The sequence below is a fragment of the Rhincodon typus genome, chromosome 32, assembly GCF_021869965.1.
Source record: "Rhincodon typus isolate 14 chromosome 32, sRhiTyp1.1, whole genome shotgun sequence".
Taxonomy (NCBI): domain Eukaryota; kingdom Metazoa; phylum Chordata; class Chondrichthyes; order Orectolobiformes; family Rhincodontidae; genus Rhincodon; species Rhincodon typus.
This window is the reverse complement of record NC_063363.1, coordinates 5791718-5803225: the sequence shown is the minus strand read 5'-3', so window position 1 is coordinate 5803225 and position 11508 is coordinate 5791718. Positions and strand designations below refer to the sequence as shown.

General features: G+C 41.0%; 1 protein-coding gene across 3 annotated transcripts; it reads left to right on the top strand.

Moving 5' to 3' along the window:
* The first annotated feature begins 607 nt into the window (after positions 1-607).
* sc5d (sterol-C5-desaturase) lies at positions 608-9862 on the top strand. Of its 3 annotated transcripts, none has more exons than XM_048615677.1 (5): positions 608-720; positions 5724-5941; positions 6989-7121; positions 7980-8080; positions 8748-9862. In XM_048615677.1, exons 2-5 carry the CDS (start codon positions 5732-5734, stop codon positions 9192-9194), a joined length of 891 nt encoding a protein of 296 aa, XP_048471634.1. In that variant the 5' UTR covers positions 608-720; positions 5724-5731; the 3' UTR covers positions 9195-9862. The 3 variants fall into 3 exon arrangements, with proteins under 3 accessions (XP_048471634.1, XP_020392665.2, XP_048471635.1); XM_020537076.2 differs by having other exon boundaries at positions 659-788; XM_048615678.1 differs by lacking the exon at positions 608-720 and adding an exon at positions 2958-3048.
* Positions 9863-11508: the final 1646 nt, after the last annotated feature.

Here is an 11508-nt window from a genome sequence, read left to right as displayed (position 1 = left end):
TTATCTCAGATTTCAAACTTGCAGTCTGAAAGAGCAGTAGAGGCAGATTCACTTGGAATATTTAAGAAGTGGTTGGATTACGCTTATGAAGTATTGTGGATCAAGAGCTGGAAAGTGTGATTAGATTGTATAGTAACTAAATATCAACATTAAACACAACACATTACGGAAGGTCAGAGAGAGTCAGACTGAGATCAGGTCCTGATTCTATCCTCTTGTGACAATAATCTGACATAACACCCTATGCACATGCTCAATAGCTGTCAGTATTGGTGCCCTATTAAATACCAGTATTGTTTTCCCTTTAAATCCCAGAGTAACTGCTCCTTTAATTCCCAAGGCTTTTGCCCCTTTAAATCCCAGGGATCTGCCCCTTTTAGAGAGAACAGCTGATGGTTCTATTAATGACGATCTATCAGGCCACTCCACAGCCAATCGGAGCCGAGGAGGTGATTTGTCGCGGGCGCCGTAAACCCCACCTATCACCACATGATTGGTTAGAACGCAAGCCCCGACCTGGCTGTCCCCTCACGTCATTGGCTAAACGGCGCCATCAGGCGTTACGGATGGCCAAATTGTCCAATAGATGTGCAGAGTGTGGGGGAGACGCGAGCTCTGGTTGGTCAAACCCTGCCGTCACTCACCAGCCGCGGGGCGGGGCCTGGGCGTTCCCTTAGCAACCGGAGAGTGTCGGGTGCTGTGCGAAGAAGCGGCCTCGCGGTGAGTGATGCTTTGAGATTCCCCTCGGAGGCTCGGTCAGCCGGTAGGAGCGAGGCAACCAATCTGGGGTAAGGAGAGAGGGGGTAACTAGCCCTGGGGATAAGGGGAGGGGAGGAGGGTACCTGGCCCCGGGGGTAAGGGGCGGGAGAAGAAGAAGAGGGGTAACTGAGCAGGCCCAGTGGGGAGTGGGGAACTGACAGGGAGGTAGGGAGGAGGACTAGTGGTGTTAGGGGAAGTGAACGGGTAGGATGACGGTAGGGAGTTACAGGGGCAGTTGCCTGGGGCTTAATTAGATCATGGTTTGGCAGCCTCCTGCTTGCGAAAGGTGGCCCTGAGAAACCATCCACCCCGGGGTCAGAGGTTACACCCACTGCAGTACTGAGGGGGTGTGCAGCACTGCCAGAGGGGCTGCCTCCTGGATCAGACCCTTTTTTAAAAAAATAACCCTTGTACTTCAGGGTTGAGTGCAAGAGGTTTTGTTAATCCACGATCCAATCTGGTTGTGCAGCCTTCAAAAGGCAACTTGATGCACACCTCTAACAGTGGTGGTGTGGGGAGAGAGAAGAGGCCGGCTTGAGCTACTATATAAATGAAAGTGGGGGTTAGTTAGCCCAAACAAAAAAACAACTTAGCAGATTGACTGCAGTGGTGTCAGCAGGTCATCAGCCTGATAACCACAACCTAATTCTGAGATAGTGTTGACTGCAGGGTACCACACATTCTTATGTTTTATAAGGTAAGAGCCCATGGTGTTGGAGGTAGTAAGTTAACATAAATCGACAGTTGCTTAACTAATAAAAAAACAGAATTGGGATAAGGGGGTATTTTCTGGTGGGCACCGGTAATTCATGGAGTGCTATAAAGATCCATGTTGGGGCCATGATTATTTACAATATATTAATGACTTGGATGAAGAAAGTGAATCCACTGTTACCAAGTTTGCAGGTGATACAAAAATAGGTCAAAAGGCAAATATGACACTGCCTGGGGAGGGATATAGGCAGGTTAAGCGACTGGGCAAAACTTGATAGACGGAATATGTATGTGAGAAATGTGAGGTGATCTGCTTTGGCAGAGAAAATAGAGGAGCTGAATATTATTAGGCTGTAGAAAGCTATAGAGCTGAGGATTTGTGAGACCTTGTGCATGAATCACAAAAAGCTAGTATCCAAGTTTGATGGGTATTGGAAAGACAAATGGAATATTGGCCTTTTTATTCAAAGAGAATGGAATTTAAAAGTAGAGCGGTTTTGCTAAAACTATACAAAGATCACAATTGGAATACTGTGAATGGTTTTTAACCCTTTATGTGAGAAAAGATATCCTGGCATTAGAGGCAGTCCAGAGAAGGTCCACTGGGATGACACTGAAGAGTTGAGGATAATCCTCATCAGCCATGATCTGTGCCTGATGGAGTATGCTCTGAGCTGAATGGCTTATTTCTGCTCCTGCTTATTAAACCTAATAAATAATATTCACTTTTTCTGAGCAGCACTTGAAAGAAAATATGTCTATACCTCTAAAAGTGATGAATGCTGGTTCCATGCACCAGTGAACCTAAGAGAACAAAGTTAAGCTTTCTTTCTTTTCTTACATAACTTCTTTGTTATTGTCAGATGCAGGCTTTTATTTTTCAATGTTTGTAGCTGGTGTAAACTGCATAATAACATATTAACACTTCAATTAATAGGCTGTACCCCAGTTACCAGTCTGATTGTATAGTACAGCTGTTGACTGTAGACAGTTTGTCTTGTGAATTTCAATACACAGTTTCACTGCCAGCTCTGTGCTTTCCCTTATTTGTCAAAGAAGCTGTGTAATTTACAAAACAGAAAATGCTGACAAAAATGTAGCAGGTTTGATAGCACCTGTAAAGAGAGAAAAAATTAATATTGAGTCCAATATGATCCTTCTTCAGAACTGAAGAGTCATGTTAGCATAAAAACTACAACTTATTTTTCTGTATTTTTGACTTTGGTCTAAAATGAAAAAGAACTATTTTTAAACCAAGGACTATGGAAAGAATTGCCATACTTTTGAAAACAAGTTGCTGGTACTCGGTATGTTTACAGTATTGCTTTGCAAGCAGTTAGGGAGATGTGATAAAACACCAGAGTATGTACAGAGTGAGATCTGCGAGCAACAGGGCACTGATTGGTTAGTGCACTTGTGATCAGTTGTGAATGCCAATGGTCATCAGCCTGATATCCACAACCTAATTCTGAGACAGCTGAGCAGTTTGTAAATGTGCGTGTGTGAATGGCGCAGTGATAGTGACCGTACCTCTGAATGGGGATACCTGAATTCAAGTCCCACCTGCTTTTAGAGGTGTGTAATGACATCTTTGAACAGATTGATCAAATTTCTGTAGTGGTAAAAGGTTTTGCAGACTAGAAGAAGCAGGGTCTGTCTCTATCTCTCTGCAGCAAAATAATAAGCTGTTGACTCTGACCAGTGACTGTGAAACTGAACAGTTGATGAGTAAATCCCCTGGATCTTTTGAAAAAGAACTGAGAATCTGAAATGAAGAATATTTGGAGAACGGAAGGTTTTGGTAATAAAAAAAGAACTGCTTTCCTACTGAGGACTGGTCCTAATGGACTGTGTTTCCCTAGCATTTTTTTTTGCCTTCTCTCCTAAAACATGAATTTTGTCTTTGTGTATTTAAAACATGAGTTAGTTTCATTTGTACAGTTATATGTTGGTGGTTCATAACTGTTTACTTATGGTTAGAATTTAATTACTTGTAATACAAGATTCTGGTCAGTTTTCTGGTTGCCTGATTCCATCAGACTGGTAAATCTGGGCTTTAAATACTTTGATTAAATCATTAACTTTTGCCACAAATCTGGCAGTAGTGGGGTTCAAGAAATGGTGCACTTTTCTAAGTGGGTTGTAGCAATAAATTCATGTTAACTTTGGTTCTCTCTCCTCAAACTATGCCAGACCAGAGATTTTGCCTGAACTGTTTTTATTTCAGTTTTTCAGTGTCCATAGTAGTTTGCTTTAATTTGATCTCTAATTGATCAATTTGGTCAGAGTCCAAATAGAAATGTGATGTCTTGCATTTGCCCAGTACTATGCATGACCCTTGGACAAACTCCAAAGTGCTTTATAGCCAACAGAGGACTTTGCTGAAGTGGAGTCATTGTTATAATTTAGGAAACATTGAAACCAATGCGCGTGTGGTTTGTTTTATTGTGAGGCTAATTAGGTGATGAATACTGGCCAGCTGGGAAAAGCTCTGTCCTGCTTTTCTTTGAAATAGTGCCACCCGATCTCCTGCATCTAGAGCAGGCAGATGTGAGCCTCTGTTTAATGTCTCATCCAAAATGTACAATGAAAGAAACTGCTGAAAGAAAGCATCAGCCTAAAATTTGACACCAACCCAAAGGGCTTTTTTCATCTGTGGCTTCTGGTTACAATCCTGATTGTTAACAGTGAAGTGGTTTATGTCAGTGAAATCCAGCATGTCAGATTAATTGTGGTTTTGCAGTTGTCAGCTTTATATAAGCTCCCACAAAGATGTAGCATGTTCTGGATTTTCACACTTTTTCAAGATAATTTTGGAAAGAAACGATATGTTAGGGTTGTTTTGAATTGAGTTTATATTGTTTGGATAACCTTGCAGTGTGGGTATCATCATTCCATATGTTTAAATGCAAAATAATTTTATTTGGAATTAAGCAACTTATCAGGCTGAGTCCAGTGTTCTGTTTTAGGGTCTTGCCTGTTCACTGACATTCTTTTGTAGCGTTTAATAGAAGAGACTAAATATTTTGTAGACAAATGTCTTGCAGTAATTTCTGAGCGTATTTTTTGTACTTCAGAGTTTCTAATATTGTAAATTACCAACCTCAATGATTTGAACTCTGTCGTGGCTGACTTCCCACATTCCATCCTTCATGACCTTAAGCTTACCCAAAACTCTGCCCGTGTCTGAATTAACGTCTTGTGCAATCACTTACCAACCCTAATGCTCATTTGATGTATGTTTGGTTCCAGGTTTAGCAAGGCATGTAATTTAAAATCTTTTCGGAGATAGCAGGAACTGCAAATGCTGGAGAATCTGAGATAACAAGGTGTAGAGCTGGATGACCACAGCAGGCCAAGCAGCATCAGAGGAGCAGGAAAGCTGACGTTTCGGGCCTAGACCCTTCTTCTGACCAAAGACCCTTGTTATCTCTATTTTTAAAATCTTCTTTTGTTTCCGATCCTTGAGGCCTCAGCCTCCTTTAAATCTGTTCCTAAATTCTTCAGATTTTTGACCTTGCCCTTATTCAGCCACCTTGAACTTAAGATCCCGAAATCTTTCCACCTCTCTGTTCTCCTTTTATAAAGTCCCATAAAATTTGATAATGGCTGCCACAAAGCATCTTGATGTTTTCCAACATGGAAGTTGCTATAGAAATGTAAGGTGGTGTTATTGGAGGCCCTTTGGAATATTTGCAGTGGATGATCAAAATCCAAACGGTGAGCAACAGGTTTGGTGTTAATGGTAACCTTGGATAAAGGCAAATGTAAAAGAGAAGTGACATGCTTTTTCATTGGAGACTATTTTGCACTAAATATGGCAGTCCCATCACTGATCTGGTAATGGAAATGCTGTGCTTAACTTTTTCAAGGAAAGACTTGCATTTATAAAGTGTCTTTGGTGATTTCAGGACACCCTAAGAGCTTTTGCACTTTGGTAATAACTGTTTATGTAGCTCCTCTCACTTTGAAATGACAGTCTAAATTCTTGTGCTTAATCACTAAACAGACTGCTTTGAAATTCTCTTCCACTTATTTAATATTATTGTAAAAGGAAATAACCTAAGCATTGCTGTTAAACAATACCAGACAAAGTAATCTCTTTGAATGTTTTTACGTTAAGCATCTCGCAGTATAGGTCAGTCCAGTCAGGGTCACCTGTGAATGAAGACCTGGAAAGAGTGCTGAGTGTTCACTGGGAATTAAGTTTTCATACATGATGAATCACTAACATCTCTTTTGGTTTACAGGTTATGCCATGGATATCGTACTGCATTACACAGACTACTACTTCTTCACACCATATGTGTACCCCAGTTCCTGGCCAGAGGGTGAAGCTGTACGCCAGATAATCAGCCTCCTAATTGTAACAAATTTGGGAGCTGCTGCTATCTACCTCCTCTTCGGAACGTTTAGCTATTATTTCATTTTTGATCACACACTGAAGAAACATCCGCAGTATTTGCCGGTACGTGCTATATTCCTGACGTCTCTGCATCTCTCAGTTCATTTAATTGGTTAGCTCTTTTAAAAACCCTATAAACAAACAATTAGTCTCCACCACCACACTACCTTTTTTTAATGCTGACAATCCTGCAAATCTTTCCTGTTTAAGTACATATTCTGGCCCTAGCAAGGCCATTTTAAAAGCAATGGAATTAAAGGCTTCTTGACATTCTTGTGAAACGTCCTATTGCGTTGACTCATCAGATGGAATATCTGTTGTGTTGTATATGCAACCACCATATTATACTCTGCATCATGTATTTCTATAATTCATGTGGAGGAAATGGTGTGAGTTCCTGAGTCAGTGCTTGATGGAAAAATAGAATCCTTGGGTGTTTTTAAAATTGTTTTGACAACACTTGCTCAGATCAGCAAATGGGATTTTATTTTAAATTTTGGAATGCTAATTTTTTTTGCTTATAAGTCACTATTTTATGTTCATGTTTCATAATTACTTATTATTTAACTTTCTATTCTTTATTTCTCTGCCCTACCTCTGCAGAACAACTTGCCTCTGGCTGCTGTCTTAGAATGAGAAGTCTCAATGACTGAGGTGTGGTTTTGACAGCCCAGTAGCTATAACCTGTAGAGAGAAACTGGCTCGGGTATACTGCACCAAATGACCTTATTATTGCTGGACTCTTAATCCAGAGACTCACATAACTTCGGGGGACCCAGGTTCGAATCCTGCCATGGCAGATGGTGGAATTTGAATTCAATAAATATCTGCAATTAAGATTTTAATGATGACCATGAATCCATTGTCGATTGTCGGAAAAACCCACCTGGTTCACTAGTGTCCTTTAGGGAAGGAAACTGCCATCCTTACTGCCCTCTGGGCAGTTAGGGATGGACAATAAATGCCGCCTGGCCAACGATGCCCTCATCCCGTGAATGAATAAAGAAAAAATTTCTGCGCTGTGGTTCTTTGTTGGAAAGGTAATTCAGATAGATGTTGTGGATATTTTTAAAGCCAGTCTTTCTTTTCCACCCCCTCCCCTTTTTATAGAATCAAGTGCAGCGGGAGATAAAATATGCTTTGAAGTCAATGCCATGGATGAGCATTCCAACAGTGGCGTTATTCTTTGCAGAGGTCAGAGGCTACAGCAAATTGTACGACAATATCGAGGATTCCCATTATGGTAAATGTTGTTAACAAAACAGGGAAATGGGAATTCCACATGGGGAAGTGGATTTTGGCCAAAATTTTACTTGATTCCCTCACACTGGGCAGCGAGCTGAACTTTGCATTGTTCTTGAAACCTGAGACCAGGTGACATGGAGGAGCAAGAGTAAGTCATTTTAACCCCTCACATCTGCTCTGTCTTTGTAGTCCATGGCTGATTTGAGAATCTGATGAACTTGTTGCTTTGGAAATATCTCGGTTGTATGGAACAAGTTGTAATCCCATTCCCTGTTCCTGCCATTGGTTCCACTTTTGTAGGTTCCTAAGTTCTAGTTTCAATTGGTTGCCTAGGATGAAGCATTCCCCCTCCAAACATTTTCAGCCGTCCTGCCGTCCTTCCGTCCCTTTGTTAATGACACTTCAAACCTACGTCGTCCCCCAAACCTTTGATCACCTGTCCTTTATCCTTGTGTCGCATAATATAAAGTTTGTACGATAACCTGCATGTGAAGGACCTTGGGATGTTTCACTATTTTAAAGGTGCCATATAAATGTAGCTATTATTTATGGAAATTCTGTCTGAGTAAAGTGGGCTAAGGAAAAAGCCACTTTTCAAATAACTGCAGGGCAGGGAAAGAGCAGTAAGTGTACTCCTTAGGTATTAACTCCTGTTTTGCCTTGTTTGTGCCACGTGGTGGGAGTTCCACAACACCCCCCCACCCTTGCACTTTTCCCCCAAAATCCTCAAGGTTATGGCTTGTGACTGTGATGCTTAGAGCCATGTGTGTATGATGAACTGGAATAGGTGGCTAATGTCTGTGATTGTATACAGAGGAAACTACCACCCTATAATTTTGTCTTCCTGTTTAATCAGGTTGGTTTGGAGTAATCTTCAGTATGGTCTCCTTTCTGTTCTTCACGGACATGTGTATCTACTGGATCCATCGGTTTCTTCACCACAGGCTCCTCTATAAGGTAAGTGTTAGAGTTACAAGGAAGTACGGCTTTCATACGCAGATTATTCAGAGATTTGAAAATGGGGTTTAGATTTTATTTGTCACGATTTGATACATGTTTCAATGAAAGGGGGCTAATCAGACATGCTAGCATTGATAACGATATCGGATAGTTAGAAGGAGACCTTGCACCCCACTGAGGCAGCTCTTCATTAGACCCACTCCGGTCTTTCCTTGTACCCTGTAAATTTCTCCTCAAATATTATTCAGTTTCCCCTTTGAAAGTTAATATTGATTGCATTACCTGAAAGGAGTGCATCAGAAATCTACGACTAACCTTATTTCCACTTAATAAATTTATTTTAAAATGCTGATGTTTCTTATCATTGCATCTAGCCCTGGTTTTGGATGCTGATGGACATCTGACATCATGAGGGCCAATCATGATTGAAGAGCATCTTGAGTAAATTTAGAATTGCTTCCTGAAGAAATCTTGTGGCATCAGTGAAATGTCCATGCCTCTGGGCCAGAAGATCCATGTTCAAGTCCCATGTTTCTTGGTGTTGTCATAATGTGGTTGATATTTAAAATCTTTTGGTTTTGTTTTTTAGAACTGTGTGCCTTTATTTTTAGTTTCAAGCGATCACTAATATGCTGATTATATGTAATTCCTCTCTTGTCTGCAGCGCTTACACAAGCCCCACCATACCTGGAAGATTGCAACCCCATTCGCAAGTCATGCTTTTCATCCTATTGATGGCTTCCTGCAGAGTATCCCATATCATATCTATCCATTCCTGTTCCCGCTGCACAAGCTGGTCTACCTGGGTCTTTACATCTTTGTCAACATCTGGACAGTGTCCATTCATGATGGGAATTACAGCGTGCCTAAGATCCTTGAGGAGGTCATCAACGGTGCAGCCCATCACACTGACCACCACCTGTACTTTGACTACAATTATGGACAATATTTTACGCTCTGGGACAGAATTGGAGGCTCCTACAAGTGTCCATCCTCCTTCGAAGGCAAAGGACCACATGACTACCTGAGAAAGTTGACAGCCGAGGGAAAGCTGTGTAGCTCTCCTTCCAATGGCCAGGCAGCCACTGAAAATGTCAGCAAAGAGGAATGAGCTACTCCCATTCCCTACTTGCCCTTGCTTTGCTCCAGTGAAGCACTGTCATCCCTGCCAAGAGCAATACTATGAATGTCATATAATCCAGGCATTGCTCAGTATTCTAATTAGCCCTATTTTATTACTACAAATAAAATCTATTGGAAATGGTGGCAGTAACAGACAACCTGTTGCCTTGTGAATGAGGGGAATTCTAATTTTACTAGCTGTTCACAGACTGGAAGTACTTTCTTTTATAAAGAATTTACAGTACAATTCTTGTTTAGGGCCTCAATCTATTAATGACCTGAAAGCTTTGTTAATGCTGTTATCTAGGGTCTGGGTGATTCTTGGTTATCATCTAGTTGTAATTATGTATGATATTATTGTAAGAATAGACTTGATTGCTAAAAGATCTCATTTTATTCTAACAATTCTGAGCAATTTTAAAACAGATCTGTGTTGTACAGCCTTTGTGAAGTAAAATCATTGCCTATCATTGTTTTTCAATCTCAAAGATTCCCGTAAAGATGATACTTCATTTCATATATACAATTGTGAACCATTATTGGAGCTTGGATTCATACCTTAAATCATCCTGTTTATTGTTCACTGCCTACTTCACATTGTCTTGTATTTCTTGGATCATTCAATGGAATATACAGTAAAATGCAAAAATGCTTTAATGAGTGGGTTACTTATTTCCATCAAATTTTATGCCTCTTAATCAGGAACAGGTCTGAGTTGTGCTGTCAGTTTATGATCCTGATCAACCTGGGTTCTGAGCCAGTGTGACCTGTAAGGATGCTGTATTTGAGTTTGAGTCTACTTAACCTGGTGCACATGGGTTTTAAAAAAAACAACTGGGCCTCAGTGTCATTTGTTTGGCATTCACACCTTGAGGAATCCAAGGTGTAGGGACAGTTCAGTCTAGACAAGCTGTACCAGTAGAGGCAGTTGGCCATAGAGGGGAAGGACACTAATGACCCCCTCCCTGACTTTCACAGGCACCTGAAATCCCACTCTCTGACCTGACATTCCCTTCCCAGCTCCCTTATTTTTTCTTAACCTTAATCCATCCCAAAAACCTTTACAAAACCAAGAGCCCGTGACCTACCCTAAGCCATTACCCATTTACCTGCCGCCCTATTCCTCACTTACCTTTTGTAAGCCATGGAATGCAGCAGCTACTGCTGAGAAAAGGGATGTGGGCTCAGCATCCGTTCTCACTGCTGCTGCCTGCTTGGGTTCTTGGACTGGATAGTCCTGCTTCAGCTGGGAAAATTGCTGGCCTAGAAGTTTGCCCAGGACATTTCTCTCAATGCTTCTGGGCAAATTCTAGGTTGTAAATAGGGATTCTGAGCAAGATTACATGATTGAAGTCTTTATGCAGAGTTTCTAACCACATCATCTATTCACGAGAAACCCAAAAGACCAGATGCATACCTGTAGATTGATTGTTTTTTTTTTTGTAACCATATGATTGGTTTTGAACTAATTCTAGGCCACAGCAACGATAACCCAAGATACTGCCAGCATCAACTTAGTTTCATACTTTTAATGTTTGAGAAAGAATGTTACGTTTTAACAGTCCAACCATTTAAGGTAATATCCGGAGAATGCCTTCATGCAAAGGATCATGGAATTCTTCAACAGTCTCCTCTGGGGATCCATTGAAAATTTCAAGGCAGAATTTGATAGATTTTGTTTTTGTATTTTTGTAATTAAGGATTGCAGAGCCAAGACAGATGGATGAAGTTAAGATGTAGCTCAGTTTTGACATAATTTATTATCAGAACGGACCAGGAGGAACTGAACAGCCACTTCCTCTTCCTATATCCCCACAACATTTTCTGGTTGCTTAAGTTTGTGAAATAATTTTATTATGTGTTTGATCATTTAGTTTCTGTCCATGATATGACCAATTAAAACAAAGATAGCAAGAACTGCAGATGTTGGAGTCAGAGTCGATTATAGTGTGGAGCTGGAGGAACACAGCAGGTCGGGCAGCATCAGAGTAGGAGAGTCGACGTTTCGAGCCTACACCCTCCTTCAGCCCTGATGAAGGGTCTAGGCCTGAAACGTCGACTCTCCTTTTCCTTTGCTGCCTGACCTGCTGTGTTCCTCCAGTGCCACACTATGTCGACAAATTTTAAAACATCCCACTTCTTACTTTTTGGGTTTACCTCCGTGCTCTTTTGCTTGCCTAACTCCTCTTTCAAGTCATGTTGTTCCATATCCAAAGGACTAATTGACCTCCTCTTCACAAAGATGCTGACTGATTGGCATCTTCTGCCTCCTTTATAGTTTTCCTTTAAGTCCAGACTTTGTT

Bases quoted from the DNA above. Each gene is read 5' to 3' on its own strand.
- sc5d (XM_048615677.1), top strand. From the start codon at position 5,732: ATGGATATCGTACTGCATTACACAGACTACTACTTCTTCACACCATAT. The intron at 7,122-7,979 runs GTAAATGTTGTT...CTGTTTAATCAG, and splicing joins TATCGAGGATTCCCATTATG to GTTGGTTTGGAGTAATCTTC. The intron at 8,081-8,747 runs GTAAGTGTTAGA...TCTTGTCTGCAG, and splicing joins ACCACAGGCTCCTCTATAAG to CGCTTACACAAGCCCCACCA.